The sequence below is a fragment of the Haplochromis burtoni genome, unplaced genomic scaffold (genome assembly GCF_018398535.1).
Source record: "Haplochromis burtoni strain Fernald_Lab_line unplaced genomic scaffold, NCSU_Asbu1 Contig_24, whole genome shotgun sequence".
Lineage (NCBI taxonomy): Eukaryota > Metazoa > Chordata > Actinopteri > Cichliformes > Cichlidae > Haplochromis > Haplochromis burtoni.
This window is the reverse complement of record NW_024582385.1, coordinates 1,056,142-1,077,003: the sequence shown is the minus strand read 5'-3', so window position 1 is coordinate 1,077,003 and position 20,862 is coordinate 1,056,142. Positions and strand designations below refer to the sequence as shown.

The 20,862-nt window shown below is 39.8% G+C and overlaps 1 protein-coding gene across 1 annotated transcript; it reads right to left on the bottom strand.

The window, feature by feature from the left end:
* Window positions 1-10,845: 10,845 nt before the first annotated feature.
* acer3 (alkaline ceramidase 3) lies at window positions 10,846-19,972 on the bottom strand. Its single transcript, XM_005935965.3, has 11 exons — window positions 19,827-19,972; window positions 17,769-17,879; window positions 17,557-17,609; window positions 17,367-17,419; window positions 17,040-17,121; window positions 16,906-16,941; window positions 14,588-14,646; window positions 14,356-14,457; window positions 13,942-14,046; window positions 13,814-13,859; window positions 10,846-13,700 (listed from the first exon to the last, which is right to left on the bottom strand). Exons 1-11 carry the CDS (start codon window positions 19,927-19,929, stop codon window positions 13,647-13,649), a joined length of 804 nt encoding a protein of 267 aa, XP_005936027.1. The 5' UTR covers window positions 19,930-19,972; the 3' UTR covers window positions 10,846-13,646.
* Window positions 19,973-20,862: the final 890 nt, after the last annotated feature.

Sequence of the window (20,862 nt, the reverse complement as noted above, 5' to 3'; positions counted from 1 at the left end):
TGTGCTCTTGTCCCAACAAGAACAGGAAGGTGTTTCAGTACACAGCATGGTATTCCAGAAAGCTTCTTCAAAGAAACACCAGAGCCCTTATTTATAAAGCTTCTGAGGAAAGTGTAGGAAAACAGTCCTAACTGGCCCAAAATTCTTATGTATTCATTCTGCTTTTTTATCAACATTCCTGCCATATAGCTACTCCTATCACATCCTGCAAAATTAAAATCACAACGGATGCTACAAAGATTAAATTCAAAATTCTTTAGAATGACTCCATTAAACATAATCTTGCTATGGTATCTGAATAACACTGCCCGTGCTACGAAGAAGAACTCCTTTCAGTTCCTGAGTTGGATAAAGTTCCAGGTAAAGCTGTTCAAATTTGAGACACTACTACTCTCATATCATATCTCATATCTGTGTAATTTGCGTATATACTGTATATTCTGTGTATTTATTATCTCACTCTTATTGCCTGTTTATGCCCTGTCCTTATCTTCAACGCCATGCTGCTCTGTTGTATGTTAACTGCCCCTTGGGGATAAATAAAGTCTTTCTGATTCTGATATCACCACACTGAATAGGTTTTACTTGACTTGCCAGAGAACCAAAGCATCATGATTGGACAATGCAAATTATTATCCAGTTTTTCTTGTCCATAAAACCTTACACATATTATAATATCATTTGTGTGTTTTCTATTTGTTTACTTAATCCATTATCCATGAATTTGCATATTTGAAGCGCTTTGGAACATCCATTTAATCATCGCGGTTAACCGAGAGTCAACAACTACGACAGCTAGCCCAGAGGCATGCATTAATGATAGTACTTACCTTTACTGAAATGTCTGCCAGTTAAAAAACAGCTATGCTGTTATCCTGCATTGCTTTTATTTTTGTGCGCATGTCTCCTTTAGATAAAGAAAATGATACTGATGTCACAAATAAGACAATAAACCAGCTGAAGTGGAAAAAAAATGATGTGAATGTAAGGACATGTATAGATTATGTGTCATATTAAAAATTTTGGCTAATGTTGTTGGAACATTTTAAAAGGATTAACAATTCCAAAATAAAGTCAAATTTAAATGCACATGTCACTGTCAACCGGCGCCAACTGTGCGAGAGCGTGAAACAGAGGTGTGGACACAGAAGGAGGCGGAGCAGACTTAGACCAAAAGCAAACTGTTTTATTTAGGCCGGTAAACATGAAAAAAGGTGAACACAGGAACGACAGCTAACCTGTAACTAGTACTGGGAAACATAAATAAGATAACTGTGACTAAACATCATAACTGTGATAACAATGACTCGACGTGGTAACACAGACGTTGTGACAAAGACAGAATAGAACACAGACTAAATATACACAAGGGGCGATCAGGGGAAGTGGAAACACAAGAGGAAACAGCTGACACAAATGAACATAATGACACCACAGGGGAAGTGTAAAAGTAAGCACATTCAAGAAGGGAACGCTAGACTTTCAAAATAAAACAAGAAACACAGAGACGTAGGCATGGGAGCACAAACGAGACAACATTAAACACAAAGGCACGAAATACATGACAGACCACCCAGAGAAGACCAGAACAGACTTACAGAAGAGGACATAGATGGACCTAAACTAGAATAGACTCATCTAAAACCTAACTAATAATGCAACACCAGAACTACACATATATTTATAAGAAAACACAATTTACAAAACGCACTCAAAATGCTGGGTCAGACCCAGCCCCTGACAGCACAAATGTTTCAACAGTGACTCAATATTTGGTTGATTTTGATTGCTGTTATCTGCTGATGTTATTGTGTTGCCACAAGATAACGCTGGCTATGTGGATACGTTTAGAGTAATTGCTTTCTTGAGAAATTAGTGTAGTGTAGTCTGAAATGGGCGCCAAGTGTAACTTGACCTGGAGAGCGTTGCACAAGAATTCCAATGTGCATGGACTGTTGGTCCTAGGCGCCAATGGCAAATAAAAATCTTGAATCTTGAACTGGCAGAGATTCACAGGAGAGAAGGGATGAAAAATGTTTTGCTTCAGGTAAGCATTCAAAGGGCAAGACAGAGCAGAAATAAATTAGTCGTCTAATTCAGTTATTATACTTACTAGTTCATTTCTCAAATTTTTACTTAATTGAGTTTCATCAACAAAAATACGTAACTGTTCCCCTGTAATATTAGAAAATTTCCTGGCAGCTCCATTTGCTCACATTAAAGTGTTATTTCACAGTGTCTGTGACTGCAATCCAATAGTTCCTTATTGTAACTTTATGTTACAATGCTTTTAGCGATTTGCTTTTCATTTGACTTTATTTCAGTGTTCAAAGTGGAGTCTCCAGTAAGAGTTTATTATAACTGCATGTCTTATCCCCAATTTCAGGTTTCTTGCTTTCTTGAACAATAACAGTGTGCGAGTTTGGCATGAGTCAGTCGCTGCTTGCATCACACACGACTCATTTTAAAAACTGCCACTGTTGACAGCAGCTAAATATTGTTCTTGGCCCCATAAACACTGGAAACCACGCAACACAGTATAAACACAAAGCAACACTCATCAAAGTACTTCAAAGAGTCCATACGATACTAACAACAAAATCAATAATTGTGGGGCTATGATTATTACTTTTGATCATTTAAATACATTTTGCAAGCAATTAATGTGCAGTGATATAGTGCTGTTATTACAATGAAAGACTGCAGCAGCACTTACAATACATTACTGACAATGTTGTTATTTTACAGTGTATCTAGTGTAAAGTGTCACAGTATGATACTGTCAGCTGATTGTTGTCACTGTAGTGTTCTTGCTTTGTTTTTTTAAACTGTAACAACATATCAGCTTTGTCATAACTGCTTCACTATGTGCATCCCATAATTATACTACTGCCGCTGTATTCATTTTAACAGCTACGCTGAATGTGAACACAGGCCGGATGTGATTCATCACTACAGTAATCTTGGCTATGTTTGCACAATACCAGTTAAACCCTAACAGAGGGACACTGGAAACCACAACTAAAAAAATAACAATAATAGTACCATCGGTTTTTCTTCTTTTCTCATTATTTTTTATTTAAGCCCAGCTGGAAAAGTTAAAATATTATTCATGAACAGACATAGAACAACTGCACATGTATTCAGTAATAAAAAGTGTGTCAGGTTCCTGGATGACGTCAAAGCCAGCAGACGTGCTGGAGGTGCTCTCAGCTCTTTTTAGCTGTTGGGCATTTACAGCAACTCAGGCATTCCCAACATGAGTCATCTTGGCTTGACAATGCCTCACCCAGAAGTAATCTGTGGGACGCCCACCTGAACCGGCACCACAGCCACCATGCCAGCCAGCTTTTGAGGAGCAATTACTGAGTCAGAGGGAATGGGAAACTTGGGAAAAGTTGTAAATCACGCTCATTAGGGCTCGATTACACATCATGATACTGGCTCAGATATCTTCTTGCTGTCCCCACAGGCTTAAACCTCTTCTTGTTGTTCTTTGGAAATATCTGGTGATTGATCCTGATTTAAAGTTAGCCCTTTGTCTAACTGATAGTATATAACGTGTGTTACGAATGCATGGTGCACATTATGTTGCGCATGACTTTGAGAAAGATGAACATATGGAAATAATTTATAGTTCTTTCTTTCTGACAGTATAACAGAGACTATTTAGAACTATCTGTATTTATTTAACGTCAGCTATTAATATCAAAAAGAGTCTTTGAAACTTGAAAGAAACAGAGAAATTATGCATCCCAGCCAACAGGATAAGAGTGGGAATTTTTACAGACTGCTCACTTCAGTTGAGTGGTGTTTTCACCTCTCTGTCACCACACTAGTGGTGCCAGATGTATCCATAAAACTTAGTGGAATTCCCCTATGGGTCTTTTTACAGCTTATGATGAGGATAATATGACAGTTTCTTCAGTAACATCCCGCATACCACAACCCTACTGAAAATGAGCTGACTCTAGAAGGATACCTCAATACCACAGTGTTTGTGGATGATACCCAAACACTTATTGTCACAATGGGACTGCACGGACTCACGCGCAGGCTCTAAGTTTTGAAAACACAAGAGTCTTTATTACAGCAACACCAGGTGATCTATTTACAAAGGTGAGGGGAAAGCCAGGCTCCGGGGGTCCACACACAAATGGGGAAAGATGCTGAAAGTCCACACACACTCCATCCACGTTTCACGCTCCTCTTCACACTCCACGCACACTCGATCGCTCGGGAAACACAAGGGTTGGTCCAGGGAATCTGGACACAGAGACATGAAGGGATTACAAAGGAAGATCGCTGAGAAACACTCTAGAGTGAACTGAGCTGGGGTTACACTGACGAGGGTCGGCAACGGTCCAGCGACGAGAAACACAGAGCTGCCATCTTAAAAAGGAGCTGGAACACTCTCAGGTGATGAGCCACAGGTGCGTGATTGCGACCAGGTGCGTGGGCCAAGGGCAGGAGCCCACAGGTGAGCTCCGCCCAGGCAGAGGGAGGAGGGAGAGAGCAGGAACAAAAATGAAAATAAAAACATATGTAGCCATACTGAGCCGACCGGGTAGGCACAGGGACCCTGACACTTATTCAGTGAAGCTGAAGTTGTAATTATGAAGCTGAGGTTATAGTTATGTTGTAATATAGAATATAACAGTCCATTCCAAGTACAATGCAGTCAAATAAATGTGGGCACACTGACCTACTTACGTGCTGTTAAATATCAGGATTTAACTCATCTTCCTTGCAAAAGTAATTTAAAGAAAATGGAATTAGATGTACCCAGTTTAACAGTAAGAGGTCTTAGACAGTTAAAATATTGGGCAAAAGACAACATCAAAGAAGACACTGTTCTGGCTCGGTATTTGGACAAGGACATTTTTGGAGTTTCCTCATTAGTGTGTTTATAAATCAAAGAAAAAGTGAGACTTTGTGCCAGGCCTTAACTACATCCTCACTCAGTTTGTGCTTATATCTGGATGGGTTGTAAAAGTGTCCTGATATCAAAGATCAAGGGTAATGTCCAGAGCTTTATTAACTACAGATATAAAGTTAATGAGTCATATCCTGAAGCTATGTGAAAGACCTGTTGAATCTAGGTTAAGGAGAGAGGTGACAATCAGCAAGCAGCAGCATGGCCTAATGCCAAGAAAGAGCACTACAGATGTAATGTTTGCCTTATGAGCATTGATGGACTATAGAGAAAGTCAGGAGTAGTTGCACTATGTCTTTTTGGATCTACACAAAGCATATGATAGGGTGCCAAAAGAGGGACTGTGGTAGTGCGTGAGCAAGACAGGAGTGCCAGAGAAGTATGTGAGACTGGTGCCGGACATGTATGAGGACAGTGCTGAGGTGTGCGATCAGAGTGACAGATGGGTTTTCAGGTTGGGCTGATAACGTCAGAGATCTGCCCTGAGTCCCTTCTTGTTTGCAATGTCGATGGACAGGCTGACAGATGAAATCAGGCAGGAGTCTCCACTGACTATGAGTTTCACAGATGACATAACAAACCCTGGTGAAGCTAGGGAATGGTTTTAGAGAGCCTGGGGAGGTGGAAGTATGTACTGGAGAGAAGAGGAATGAAATTCAGCATAAGTGAGATAAGATTTTCACTGGAAGGGAGCAGACAAGGCTGAGATGACTTGGACATGTGCAAAGGAGGGATAGTGGATACACTGAACAAAGGATGGTGATTATGGAGCTGCCAGGCAGCTGAAAAATAGACCTCACAGGAGGTTCATGGATGTAGTGAAGGAGGATATGCAGAAGACGCTAGGGATTGGTTGAAATAAAGGCAGATGACTGACTGAGGCAACCTGTAAACACAAAAACAAGAAGGTTGCTTTTGAGGTGTGTTTCTAGGTTATTGTCCATCTGTACTGTAAAGTGTTTTCTGAACCTGAATTTGAGCAAAACATAAACTTCCAAACTGACTGTGATACTTCCTATGGCAGACACAGCATAAATAAACTCCTGTGAGCCAGTTCCATTGGAAAGGATATCACATCATCACACTGCCCATACAAGTTTGATGGTGTGATATACTTTAGATCGTCTTAGTATTCGGTAGTATAGAATTTAATCTTGATTCAATGTTGTTGCATGACTAATCTGAAAGCTTATGTAATCTTGTCTTTCTGTTCTTGAGTATTGTTTGTGTTTTGAGGTAAAGTGACTGTAGTTATATTTATAAGGAAATCTCTCAACTTCTGACTTTAGTTGCCTTCCATGGGCTTCCTGGCCTAGTGTTCCTGATTAGGCCTTGAGTTAAGTTTATGCTGCAGACAGCTGTGTTTGTTTGTTTGTTTATTGGTTTGTTTTTTTTGTTTTTGTTTTTGTTTTTGTTTTTGTTTTTGTTTTTTGTTTGTTTTGCCCGATATTGGTCTTTAATTCTTGCCTTAACACATTTTGGAAACTCATGTTTCACACTTTGCATCAACTCAGGTCCTTTCATCACCTTAATGTTTCATGAATTAAGAAGAAAACTTGTCACAGTTGACTATCATTGTCATACACTGGGTTATGTTAGTGTTTACATTGAGCCGTGGTGTATTGCGGCTTTACGCCATCTGATATGCTTTTGCGGCAGGGTGGCCTAGTGGCAGTTTTTTTGTTATAACTGATGCCGAGCACATGTTCAATAAAGCAGCGTTATAAGGAGAGCTAGCGAGTGGCCATTCTACAATCATACTTCGTAACTGTCAGTTTTCCAATTACTCATCTGCAACACAGCTGCCAGTAGAGCAGTAGTCCATGTATTGTGATGTGCTACACAGTCAAAATTATAATAATTGTGTCACTGTCACCTTGGACATGATTATTGTCAGAGATTTACAGTTAACAAACAGTCAGGTGAATAAACAACAATGAGACACTTGTGTAGGTTAACGTGCTGCACGGGTGAAAAGCTCAGAGCAAATCACACCGAACTGCAGTATTCGTTTATTTTTATAGGTTACATCGTCAATATGCAAATATAATCACATTTCCTGTCACGCAGGTCCTGATGTCTGTCTGCATGCAAGCTGTGTGTGTGTGTGCGTCACAGAGTATGTGTGTTGCAGGTCAATTTCTAAGAATAATATAATGCAAGTCAACTTCTGCGGATATGTATTTCTGTGCTAGTCTCTTGTCAGTGTCACAGGGTCAGCTTCCTGTTTCAACAGAAAACTGTCTGGTGAAATATGTATAACATAACTTTTGAAGCATAAGCAAATAAAACAATAAAAACTCCCTAACAATTATATATGGCAACACCACATCACACATCCTGTACTATCCTAAATAGTCCTTCATCAATTGCTGACCTTTTTAGAGACTAATGGAATCAGTGAGAAATTCTGGGTTTAAACCACGCCACAGTACCGATACAGCGCTATTAAGAGTTTTTAATGAACTGCTTTTAACTGCTGATTCAGGGCGCTCAGTGGTCCTAGTTTTATTAGACTTAACGTCGGCTTTCGAAACGGTTGATCACAATATTCTCCTGGCAAGGCTAGAACACGTAGCTGGACTTAAAGGTAATGTCCTTTCATGGTTTAAATCATACTTATCTGAGAGGTCTTTCTCCGTCACAATGAGGAAATACTCTTCCTCTTCTGCCCCTTTCCGTTGCGGTGTCCCCCAGGGCTCGGTGCTAAGTCCTACATTATGTTCCTTGTACATGCTGCCCTTGAGACTCATTTTCAGAAAGCATAATATCTCGTTTCACTGCTATGCTGACGACATCCAAATCTACTCCCCCCAGAATCAGGATGTCCAGTCCTCATTAGTGCCTTTGTTCAACTATCTGCGGGAAGTTAAAGCTTGGCTATTACAAAACTCTCTAACTCTAAATGATAATTAAAACGAAAATTATTGTTTTTGACAGTCCCATTCCCCTGGACCAGCTAACTAATACACTGGGGTCTTATGCCAGCCATCTCTCTTATACTGTTAGAAATCTTGGCGTGGTCCTGGGCAGCTCACTCAAGTTAGACAAACAAGTTGCCTCAGTTGTGAAAATGAGTTTTTACCAGCTACGTCAAATCTCCAAAGCAAAGCCCTATATTCCACATAAAGACCTTGAAAAGCTTATCCATGCCTTCATTACTTTGAGACTAGACTATTGCAATTCTCTGTACACGGGCCTCCAATTCTCTCTCCTCCAACGTTTGCAATTAGTTCAAAATGCCGCAGCACGCCTCTTAACTGGCACCAGAAGGCATGATCCCATCACCCCACTTCTAGCCAATCTACACTGGCTCCCTGTTAAATACCATATTAAAATCCTTTTGTATACTTTCAAATTTTTAAATAACCTGGCACACAGTTACCTAACAGGCCTTCTCAACGTGTAGAGCCCCAAGAGAGCGCTCAGATTCTCTAACCAACTGCTCTTAGTGCAACAAAGGCCCCGACGAAAGACTAGAGGGGACCGAGCTTTTGCAATTGCTGCACCCAAACTCTGGAATAATCTTCCTATCGATGTCCGCATGTCAGATTCCATTCAATTGGAATCTAGACTTTGAAGCAAATTAGTTTGGACATCCACCTGGTCTGCAGATGTGCTATGTAACTGTAACTATAACTGTTTTTAAATGTTTTTAACTGTTCTTGTTGCCTTTGTTGTAATCTGCTTTGCTACCTTGTGTGAAGAACTTTGATGGACACTGTCCTTTTTAAATGTGCTATAGCAATCAAAGATTGATTGATTGATACTGAGAGTCAAATTCCTCCGTGTAAACTACGCTGAGAAGAAAGACAAGTATCTGTTTTGTTTTGTTGTTGCTGTTTGTTTTTTATGGACACATTTGGGCTGTGTGTTACTGATCAAGCACTTAGCGCGTACAGAGCAGTAAAGAAAAGGTGAAACCAGCTTTACACTAAGTTCAGACACTTTATTCAGAGATGCAGTTTTACATTTATATTACTATAACTATGCCAAATTTTTATGACATGTGGCTGAACTGCTTTTTTTGGCGCATGCTCTGCCACATACAAACACAGACACACACCTTTATTAGATTTCTGGAACCTGTTGGCACTTCACTGAAACAGGCTCAAGTGACTAACAAATGACTCGTTGACTAATGGAGCAAATCAGTGACCTCAATCAGAGCAGAAAAGTGGTGACGCGTTTTGAGATTTGTCACCTTCTTTAACCCAGACCAAGCCTTCTTTTACTATTATGCCTTACACAGAGGTACAATAACAAACATTCTTCCTCAATGTACTGAAAGGTTTCTCAGCTTCTGCATAGTTTGGACTGTCAACATTTGGTTATGCTGTGTCAGCTATTACATGTCTTTTATTTTACGAGGTTCCATTTTTTATATGCCATGTTTTACATATCAAAAAATGATTTGAAAAAAATAATCAGGTCCTTTCCAAGTATTAACATTAGCTCAGTGCAACTCCAGATGTACAACAACACATGACCTATTACACTATGCAGTTATTATTTAACAAAAAATAAGCCAAAATGCAGAAGCAGTGTGTAAAAAACTAACTTCACTTGCAGCTAGATACTGTCAAAGGAGGTAACACCTCAAATCTGATGAAACACCTGGCGACGCATAGCGTTTTTTTAAAAGCCGAGAAATGCGTCTATTTGATAGTTTGCTGCAAGACCTCACACCGTGCACATCTACTGCGGGTGGGTTGCCTGTTATCGGACCCGGAGTTAGCAACATCCCCCAAAAACACGTCCTGGCCCCTAGCCCTGCCAGTGTAGCAGAAATGATGAGGATGATGATGCAGCAGCAGCCGTTCTTCTCTGCGTGAGTAGCTTAATGTTGTTCGTGTGTAATTTACGTTGAGTAGGCTAACCACGTTATTACATTAATGCATGTAAGGTGAACTAGCAAACACCATCATAGCTACATGCGGGTGTCTTCTTGTTTGATGGCAGATACTCCCTTCACCCTGGCCAAAAAGGCTAAAATGACCAAAGAAAAAGTGGAAAACAGCTGAACATGAGAGGTTTTTGGACAGTTTGTGTTTTTTCCATTGTTTAAGCACTGCTTCCAGCCAGGTGGTTCTCATCACAAGCACTACAAAAGCAAACGTTTTGGCAGTTTGCTGGTCTGAAGCATTCAGCTGTGTGTTACCACAATGCCAAGCAGGAAAGACACCAGTGATGATCTTAGAGAACAAATCCCTCAGTGCTCATTAATCTGGAAAGGGTCATTTCCAAACATTTTTTTGGAAATTGTTTTCATTTTAAGTCTTTCATTTTACAGAAAAAAAAATTATCCCAAAGTCAGACAAAGTGAAACTGAATGTCAAAAAAATCCATGAGCGACATGTTAAAGTTTAGAATGTTACACTAAGACTGATCAAAAATAACTTGTTTGAAAAGGCTGCCAGCAGAAAGCCTCTTTTTGGCACAGCCTAGGTTTGCAAAGTTACATCAGATGTCTGACCACATAGCACAGAAAAACATGGGGTGGGCATGATTTGGGCACCTTGCAGTCTTTTAGTCCACCATGATCTCTGCTATATAACAAAGTATTCTAGAGTCAAAAAAGGTTGTCAAACAGTGACAAGCAAAGCTTAGCCAAAACACAAAAAAACCAAAATGTAGCAATGACAAAGTCCAAAACTCAGCCTCACTGAAATATGTTAATAAATTGCTGCAAAAGGTGGTTGTGCAAGCTACTGAATAATGGGGTGTACTTCCATATTGTGTTTTGTCCTAATGACAGTGTTTAATATGCTGTGCATTCTTCACCTGAGGATGTATTTACCACATTTTCCAGTGTATATGCGTCACAGTAAATTACTGCTTTACTCTAGGTTTGAATGACTCCAACCGACTCACTAACAACATGCCAATAACACACAATCCACATGGTATATGGTGATGGAAGTTTGACATTTCTTTTATTTGACAATACATGACACCGTAAAAGACTGGCACATGATCAAAGTACAACAAAAACCATGGCAGAATTTGCTCTTCTTCACTGCAAATAATCAGGGGAAGGGCACACTGCAGAACACAAACTGAATGGTTTATCACAAACATCAAGGCAACTCGGATTACACTGCTAGGAAAACGATAAGGCACCTTCTTTGACACCTGATCACCCATACTGATGAGCAACGTTTTCAAGCTATATCATACAGTGATGTTTCCAAACACGCATGTGGACAACGGTAATACTTTTCTTTTGTACATTGTGCTTGCGAATGTTTTTCCGAGACTGGGTCTGTGTACTTATTAGACCCAAGCATGAGTTGGTGACACAGCGTTTAATTATGACAACAACACCAAAAAAATGAAAATACTACATGTTGTCTCAAGATCCAGTGCACAGCAGTTGAGGCCACAGCAAATGCCAAAGAATCTCTCACTACTGTAGTGTTGTGCATCTTCCAGTTTTACATACATCTCCATGGTTTCACAGTAACCAAACAAAAACATTGGAAAGAAAAAAGCCCTTCATTTCACCACACAAATGTAAGCATGGATCCTAACAGCCAGATCTAGAGCAGATAGGTAGTTCTTCATACACTTAATGACAAGCTTGGCAATGTCTGAAATATGCTGGAAATTTACAGCCACCTAGTGGTTGCATGAGAAACTGTATCACAAGGTGTCTGTAGATGTGCATTTGCACAATTTGCCTCGTCATTATAAAGTCATGTTGTTGTTTTTTAAATAAAATGTATTGTTTGGCTATAAGTCAAAAGATGGGACTTTGAAAGTTTTCTCAGAATTACTATGGACACTTAGCCATATTACTGTTCTTTAACATAATGATCAATGAACATTGAGGGGATTATCCAGTCTTTAAGTGATGGTGTGATGAATCCTGCTTCTGGGCCCAAACTACTCTGCGTTTAATAAGGCTTTTGTGCTTTTTACATGTTTTAATGCTTTGTATCTTGTTCTATTTAATCTCAACAAGCTTATCTCAGTTGTTCTCCTGACTGAAGTTCAGTCCGTTTACAGCATCCTGCCAAAAGATTGCATTTGTCCCTAACCTTCGGGAACCCTCACGTTAACTTTTATTGAGTGGAAAAAAGTTGATTTATTCTCTCTAGCTTTACGTTATGCTAACATAGCTGTGTCGCTAGCGATCAAGTAGCACATCATTATATACCAGCTAGCCAAACGTCAGTAACCCTACAAACGTCACTGCTGTTTAGTTCTGTCTTCATTTATGTTGAAAGTGATAGCAGAGCTGTACGTCTTAATTTGTTTCTGAAATCCCTCACTCAGAACATGCTATATTATATTTAGATGGAAGCTAGTGAGCTAACTTCCTGCTAACTTCTAACTGTTAAATTTCATAAATTCTGTTTTCATGGATGCCTGGATGTTAAACTTATTTGTTACACCTGGTAAAGCAGCAACACTGATTATTTTATTAAAGATGAAAGAATTTAGACAGTTTTAACTCTCACTGATGCCGCAGTGATCTTGTGACTTTGAGACCTGCAGTGGAGTTTGGGCCCAGGCATGGCTAATGACTCAGACTCAAGCTTAAAGACCGGATAGCTAATGCAGAAGGAGATATTTAGCAAGCCAGAAGTGGACAAGTCCAGTTCTTCATTCACCGCAGCTCATAAAGATGTAACAACTCAGACATGTTCCAGTCATTCACTTGGTCCTTTGATTCACTTTCAACAACTAAAGTTCTACTGACAGACTTTTAACTAGTTTCACTATCAACGTTTCAAGTATGACTGTCCTGTACTGTATAACAACCCTGAGGTAGTCTCATTATGGTTCCACTACACCTACCCCCGTGGTGGCTGTAGTTCTTCATAAAGCACAAATTAGTTCAGAGTATCGCTTTAGCAGGAAGAGGAAGCTTTCTGTCTGTTCAGAGAAACTGGAGATGTAGAAAGTGATTTGTCTTGTGCCTTGCACCAGGAAAAATCTTAACTTTGTCAATAATTTTTTTGTTTTGTACGAGCACTGTACTATTAAAATACCTCACACATCAGACGTGTGTTTTGATTCCCAGTGTAACTTAAAACGTTAGAATATTAAAAAACAAACAAGCAAATGAGTGAACAACTATGATGAGTTGAGACATCTGAGCTACACCGCATCAGATTTCTAGCTGGCATTTACTCCATTTGTAGTAAGCATATCCCGAAACTACATTAGGGACAGGATGTGCTGTAAGTAGTGTTCTCTCAGCTACCGATAAGCAAAGTACTCTGATCTATACTTGCTACTAACAGGGATGCATTTGAAGGGGATTTAAACATTCACAGGACTGAACATACAAAGGCAATGTCATGTGACTTTTGCATTAATGACACTCATTACCCCATTCCCAAACCCTACCCAAGCTAAAGTCCAAAACCCTTTCAGCATTAGTCACTTCAACAGATCACTTCATTGCATCCAAAATTAATAACCAAATAAAATACTACACTCCAATAAAATTACAGAAAAACTAGTCTAATAAATTATGGTGATTAAAAAATAATAATTTCTTAGAAATGATCTCAGTGCTATACTGTACTTAATCCCCACAGTGCAGAGCTGAAGGGTCCCTGGGGTGGTGTCTTGGGGCCCACCCTCCCCCTGGCTGGGTCCCCCCAGCAGCTGCAGGGTGACATTGGCAGGTCCCGGTGCCGAGGATGTCTGCCTTTGGCAGTCACAATCCTTCGGTTGGCCCCCTTTCCTTCATTCAGCTTGTCCTCTGTGGTTCAATGTGCAATGTGGGCCACACTCCACATAGAAACTGTACAATGTTAAGATACAGCCACAGGTCACCAGTGAGATAACAAATATTCAAACAAACACGTGACACTACATAACATACACAATATCCTGCAGACAAAGAGTTGGGTGTACCTTTACTTTTGGCCTGTACTTGAGGTAGGTTGATCTGATCTGCAAGCTAAAAAACAAGAACAATTGATTTGAATCCATGTGGACAATAAACCGCACTGCAGCTGTAATCTCCTGTGACTGAAGCTTACCTGAAAAGTATGTGTAGGTAAGACCCCAGACCTGTAAATATGTGCCACCACGCATGGAACTGTGTTACCACTCCAACACCAGGGGGCAGTGTTTGTCTACTGGCTCTGGGATTCAAAAGTAAGTGTTTACCCAACAACTCGAGACATTAACAAAGTGAAACATTTTTATCAACTACAACAAAAAATGATAATAAATTGACCCAAAGATCGTGATTTAACACCTGCATGGACATTTAAACCTAAACATGCATTTTTTTTTTTTAGAGAAACAGTGTCGGTCGGTTTGATTTCAGTAACATCGGAGTTACAGTTTATGACTTTGAAGTGAACACTTTTACCATTGCAACTGTTAAGTGGAGAATAATTAACTTGGTTCTCAGAATTTCACAATTAACCTTAACTTCCACTACTCACCTTAAAGAGTCACAGAAGATATTGTCGATGTTCCAAAGAAGGAAACCCAACAAAAAGATAGCTAAAGAGGTGTAGAACAGTGGCTTGTGCCATGGGTACACCCTGAAAGAAAATCAAACAACAACAACAAAAAACACCCTTCAGCATGTTGTTGCCTTACTGAATATTAATGAATAACACGTCTTTTGATATGTTAATGTTTCTTATTTAATGGACCTTGTGGCAAACTTACCATGTAACAATGAAGATAGAACGCAATACTAGGCAAGCTACTAGAGCACCATACATGACCTGGAAACAAGGGAGGTGTTTGGATTTGAAACAGAGTTGGATCATGCATGATATGGATACAGATACAATCTTTCAGTAATTATACATTTCCACTGAGTCAGCAGAGTTCAACTGACAGGAAATTCCTCCGATGGAAACAGCCCAAGCTTGTGCACAACAAATAATAACACAGCTTATTAGCATATGATGTTGGTCAAGTAAAATCTCCTTTCATCTAACATTTTTGTTTTCTGGTGTTTCATGCACATTGTAGCCAACTGCTAACCTTTTGTGATATAAATCATTTGAGCTTTCTAATCAGAATTGTCAGCAGTTTTATTTCTGCTCAGGAAGTGGCATATCTGAGAAGTTCCTTATAATCGAAAAAGAACATGCAGCCAGAAAGATTTCTAATACTAAATCTAGCCAAGCCCAATAATCAAATTCAAGTTCTGTTTCATGTTGGCTTTAGCTGAGCTGTGAAAAGCATGGACACATTTATTAAAAGGTCTAACGCTGCACTAGCTTTGTGCAGGGATCGACCCTCCGCTCTAACTCTGAACAACAGTTGCTCACCAGAAGGCAGAAAAAGCCTGTCGGAAACAGAAGTCTGTAAATGTGTCACACACCCAATCATAAAAAGGTAATTTTAGCATTTTTCATTAATTTAACTGAAAAACAAATGGGAACAACTTCTGTGTTTCCAACAGTCTGCTAGTAACACAGTGCCTAAAGATACAATTTAAAACAGGTTCTTTAGGTGTCAGGTGTCTTTTTATACTTGAATGGTCATAGGTCATTCTTTGTTAAGCTGATAAAGAAACATTTCCCTGAAAATGGTCAGGGACAACAAGTCGGTGACAAAGTTAAATATTTGAAAGACCTTCACAAAGCCTGGAGAACAATTACTGAAGAACAGTTCAAAAAGTTATACGTCTGGTTCCTTGAAAGCAAAATATAAAGAAATTAAGGGTGGCTCAAGACTTTTAGACAGAACTGTAACTAACAGGTAATTGAGGCCCATAATTCAGGACTCACTAATCCCTGTTAGACTGTGTTGTGTTTGACCTGTAGCATTATTGACGTGGCTCTTTTTTAACAACAGATAAAAAGAAACAATATTGTAGCAAATTAGAATATAACTAAAGAAAGGAACCAGTATATACAGCTAGGTCCATAAGTATTTGGACAATTCTAATTCTATTTTTTCTAGTTGGAGGTTATACAGAGCTCTGTTTACCCTCCACAGTGGAATTTAAAAGCAAAACAGCCTAATGTGATTCAAGTGCAAACATTTAACTTTAACTCTAAGGCTCAAAAATATATTGACAGCTGGCTAGCAAGCTGTATCAGGTAAAGATATAAGAATTTAGTTGATTTAAAGTGTTCAAGTGTTTTCACTGGAATGGTTAATATGAGGTCAAAAGAAATGCTGATGCAAGTGAAAGAGGCCAGCATCAGGCTGGAAATACTAAATAAACCAGACAGATAGGAAAAGCTCATGGTCCACAGCATACTACATCATCTGTTACATTTGGTGGAGGCTGTGTATGGCTGCCAGTGGAACTGGGCCAGTAGCAGGCCTGGGTTAATTACCATTTATTATTATTACTATTACTAGCAATAGCAGTAGTTGTAGTAATAGTATATCACTGTCAAATTTTTGAGTAAGATTTAAAAATAAAGCAAACATTCTTCAGCTGAGCAGCACACAACTGTTAACTAAACTGACATCATGTTTCTGTGCATGTTTATGGATGTGTTGGCTCACCATGCTAGAACAGAGGGAGTGTTATCACAACCACTACAGACCAGTGTGATTAGTAAACAAATACAGCTCCAAGGACTAAACAAAGGCCACTTTGTCACATTGTCCTTATTGCTGTAACACAGCACATTACCTGAGACTATAACAGGTACAGACAAACACTAACAGCAGCCCTACATAATTGGCTATGCTTATCTTTAATGGTTTTTAGGGTTAGGCGTATTAGATTTATCTCCTTCCTGGCAACAAGTGTTTGACGTGTTTAATGCCACAGTTAAATGTTTGGTTCTGTTTCAGGGCTCTGGATCATTTTTCTTAATGGTACACTTGAAATTCCTCTGCTTTGGTGTGAAATGCTGCCATACATTTAAAACCCACAATGCACCAAGCTGAGTTTGCATGCCGCATTGGCAAGCTCAGTGTTTACACAAGCCAAAGTAGACCTAAGGCACCCTAATTGCAAACAATGAGCAACATGAGTCAGGTGAACATAATGCAAAACACTCCCTTACCTGGTGAAACACTGGCTCCTTCCACTGCAAATATACCTACATAAGTAACAGTCAACAGGGACAAGACGATCATTAATGTTTTCTTCCTGAGTTCAGTTTCAGAGTAAACTGGTAATGAAAACATGTATACTCACCACAGTGACTGAGACACTGAAGATAAATAATATTGCAATAGGAAATAAACTGACACCCTTCTCCTGCTTGAAACACTCATATCTGAAAAACAAATTAATATTTATCTTTTATATTGAGCTTGATAAGAAGAGAACCAAAGGGCAAAGGGCAAATATAAGCTGAGCTAAAATGAAAGTGAAATCTAGAAACAAATCTTCAAAAACAGGCTGTTTTTTTTAAGGCATCAAGTTATCAGTAAAGGATTCACTGGTTCATTTTACAGTGATACTGGATTTGTTCTCAGGTGAGTGCTGCAACAATTGATCCAAAAAGATGAAGGCACTTACATACAGTAGACAAAAACGCAGGTACTGTAAATCATAGGCAACTCATCCAGTAACTGCAAAAGACGAGACAGAAAAGAAAAGAAACGCGCATTACTACATCACTGTACAAGCAAGCATTTGGTCAAGTAGCAAATGCTCATGAGTTCAGTTTATGCCCGCTTTTGCTGACATGTTCAGATTTACAGCCCACCTGCATCTCATACAGCAGCGTCATGTGGAAGCACCAGGAACCAACACCAACAGCTTGGGTGTGGGGGAAGAGTACACACAAGACACAAAAATTCAAAGTTAGGACATTCGGCCGGAGGCGTTTGCTGTAAATACTGAGCCACTGCTCTCAATAGCTGTCACAAGCACGTTCTCGCAACAATCCCAGCATTAATGCAGAGCCAGTGCACCAACCTGCCAGTCCGAGAAAAGAGCAGATGTAGCGGGACTCGAGGCCGTCACGGAATGTCTGGATGGCCCCGTAAATGGGAGGGAGAATCATGATCAGGTTGCTGACAGTGTTCCCTGTCAGCAAAGACAGCATAGATAAATGAAAGTCGGGTGACATGACCTTTAAGATAACTGCACATCTCTGAAAAGCTCAGAGAAAACGTGACATGGCCGCAACGAGTGTTATGCATGGTATCGCATTACCACGGTTGCAGCATAAAATTCAAAGGGTGCAGAGCTATAAAATCTCTATTATACGATATAGAAGCAATAGCACTAGGATTTGTTTATTTAAACTGTACAAATATGCAAATAGTTTGAATTTAGACTGATCTGGGTTTTTGCTTCTTAGCTAGTCAAAACTGAAACTACCTGACCCCTTTACTGACAAATTAATATGACACCTATACACTTAATCCTGAAATCACATTTTTCACACAGCATGTTACAATCTTGTGTTTTAGATCCTAATTTTATAGGCTGTGTTTTCCCCACTATGTTTTACAGTGTGGCACAGACAGATGAGGGCGACCTGTAGTAGGGTTGTAGTGGTCAGTTCTGATTCAAATGATTCAACCAATTACACCGAGCAAAACTACGCTTGATATACAAATGTGTCCTCTGACTGAACCGGTGTCACTGTTCAGGCAGAGAATCTCCCTCCCCCCATAGGTCATTAACGTGTGCATGGAGCACTGCTTGCACATCATCTAGTCCACCGGGAACCTGACAAAACAGAGCTCAACTCTGAACACAACCTTGCACTTTGTGGGTGTGGCTATGTATGCACTGAGGCGTGGAAAACAATCAGACTTACCAGGACATTGCATTGTTTGAAAACTAACTTACTAGAATCTCCAGAAACCAGCATGCCTTTATCTGCAGATTCCTGATTAAAGCCACCAAAATATGCAGATTTTGGTTACTGATAAAAATTACCCATACCAGAAGTGCAGTCTACTATAAAGGACACACGAAACTATAGCAGAAAACCTGCAGCTAGGCAGATGTGTGTCAGACAGAGGAAGACAGATGACAAAGGAGTCCAAACTGCAACGCTTAAGTTCACTTTGAGCCAACTTTGGATCAACTGTTGCAGCATACAGTAACTCTGAACACCGCTGACAACAGCAAGTGAACCTTTTCCCTTCAAAGGAGAAGTACTGTAACAGTTACAATGTATTACAATGAACTTGCTGGACACATGCATTTTGCACTGTGTCACACATGACGACAGTCATTTGTATCACTTTATGTTACAAACTGTCCATGAACTATTAATAGGCTGGGTAAACATTTTTGTTTGCTGCACAGGAATGGGTCATTCTTCTGTTCGCTTTTGTTTGTCTAGAGTAAATTATTTCGAAGAGTTTTACTGTCTCCTTAATGAAGGTTCAAGCCTTTGTCCTGTCATTTCTGCTGATACAACAGCTTTTTGATAAGACTGATGGAAACAGCGGTTTAATCTAAGATTACGGTTCCAGGGGAACAGGTTTTTTATCGGTGGACAAGGCAGAGAGGCGCCCTGATAATGTGAAGGGAATGTTTTATCAAGTTTCCAGTGGTGTCCGTGACTGACTAACGTACTGTCTTACAGGAAGAACACGTTCAACAGCGGACTTGTAACACAAATGGCTGGCAACGTGAAATAATATGAAGTGAGCCGTTTGTGCTGAGCTGCTTTGCATACAGGTTTAAAGGTTGTTCGATACGTGTAGCGAGTGCTGGCTAGCGTTACGATGCACAGAACAGGTTGACAATATATCCGCTGTAAACAGCGTATCTTTTTCCTCAGCTCCGGTAGCCGTACAGATTAACGTTTACACTACACGGAGAAAATCGTGTTATTAGCCGAGATAACACAATAATAGATATGCACTAAATTACAGTTACACCAGTTCTTCCTATGTTTACCTTAGAGGGGCGAAGTACTACGACTCTCCCAGTCTAAAGCCTCATTAAACGAACCCCCAAATTCACCGTTTTTAGAGTAAATGATGGTGCGGGCAGATTTTTACTTACAGAATTCCGCGATGTAAAAGGACACGACATAATTTTCCTCACACCAGTCCAGTGTTGAGGTCGGCCGCCCCCAGTATCCTTGCCTGTCTATCGAGGGAGCCATGATGAAAGAGGAGGAGGCTGTAGGCGCTAACGGATTTGTAGTCCCATCATAGTGCACGAGCGCTCCGCGAGCCCTCCTCCACGCGCGATGGAGAGGGCGATAGCGAGAGCCAGTTGAGCTGCTGCTAAAAAAACCCACACGAAAATACACACTACAAATACACAAAAGTGAAAGCACACCCTGAAGGTATTAAAAACGAAGGTTTCATGTAACGTATAAGTGCACATTTCGTGTATATTTTATATATTTTATTTGTAAATATGTAAACATCATAGTACTTTTTAAACTTGTAACCTAAAAAATATTGCAATGGCAAAATGCTATTGCTGGTTCACTCCATAAATATACACAATCCCACCATTCTACTACCAAAAAAAGGTTAGGGTTGGCATTGGCTGTTCTCTTCCCGTACACATTAAAGTGTGGACTATGTTAAGTCATAGCAACAATAAACAGTATCAAGACGTTATTACTACGTCAGCAACAATTAGACAGAAATGTGTCACACAGCTCAAGCAAAGAGGAACCACTGAACGATACAGTCTGAACAAATCAGTAACACAATGTAAACAGTGTGTACAGTGACGATAAAACAATAGGCGGGGCGGGGACTGATACTTCCACTGTTATATAAATCTCTACATAGCTGTGTGTTTCTATATGAAAGGCAGAGCAATTAACCACCCATTCACCATTGACTTTAAGTAAGCTACAGTGCAATCCATGTTAAAGAACTGTGTTCACTATATTAAAAATGGCATGCACACACTGCAACAGAAAGGAAACGCATGTCTTTTGTCTAATTGTTATTTTTCCTTGTGCATGTGTCATAAATACAGATGGCCTTTAGGTGGTGTGTTGAGCTGTGCTGTGCTGTTGACAATGACAGTGTTTATCTTTAGTATTGATTCTTGCATGCTTTCTTAGGCCCTA

What these genes read in the sequence shown, in the direction of transcription:
- acer3 (XM_005935965.3), bottom strand. Translation starts at nt 19,929, where the DNA reads ATGGCTCCCTCGATAGACAGGCAAGGATACTGGGGGCGGCCGACCTCA. An exon ending in TGCGTTTTTGTCTACTGTAT is followed by an intron (nt 17,122 to 17,366) that starts GTAAGTGCCTTC and finishes TTTGTTTTTCAG; the next exon opens with ATATGAGTGTTTCAAGCAGG. An exon ending in TACCTACACATACTTTTCAG is followed by an intron (nt 13,860 to 13,941) that starts GTAAGCTTCAGT and finishes CTTGTTTTTTAG; the next exon opens with CTTGCAGATCAGATCAACCT.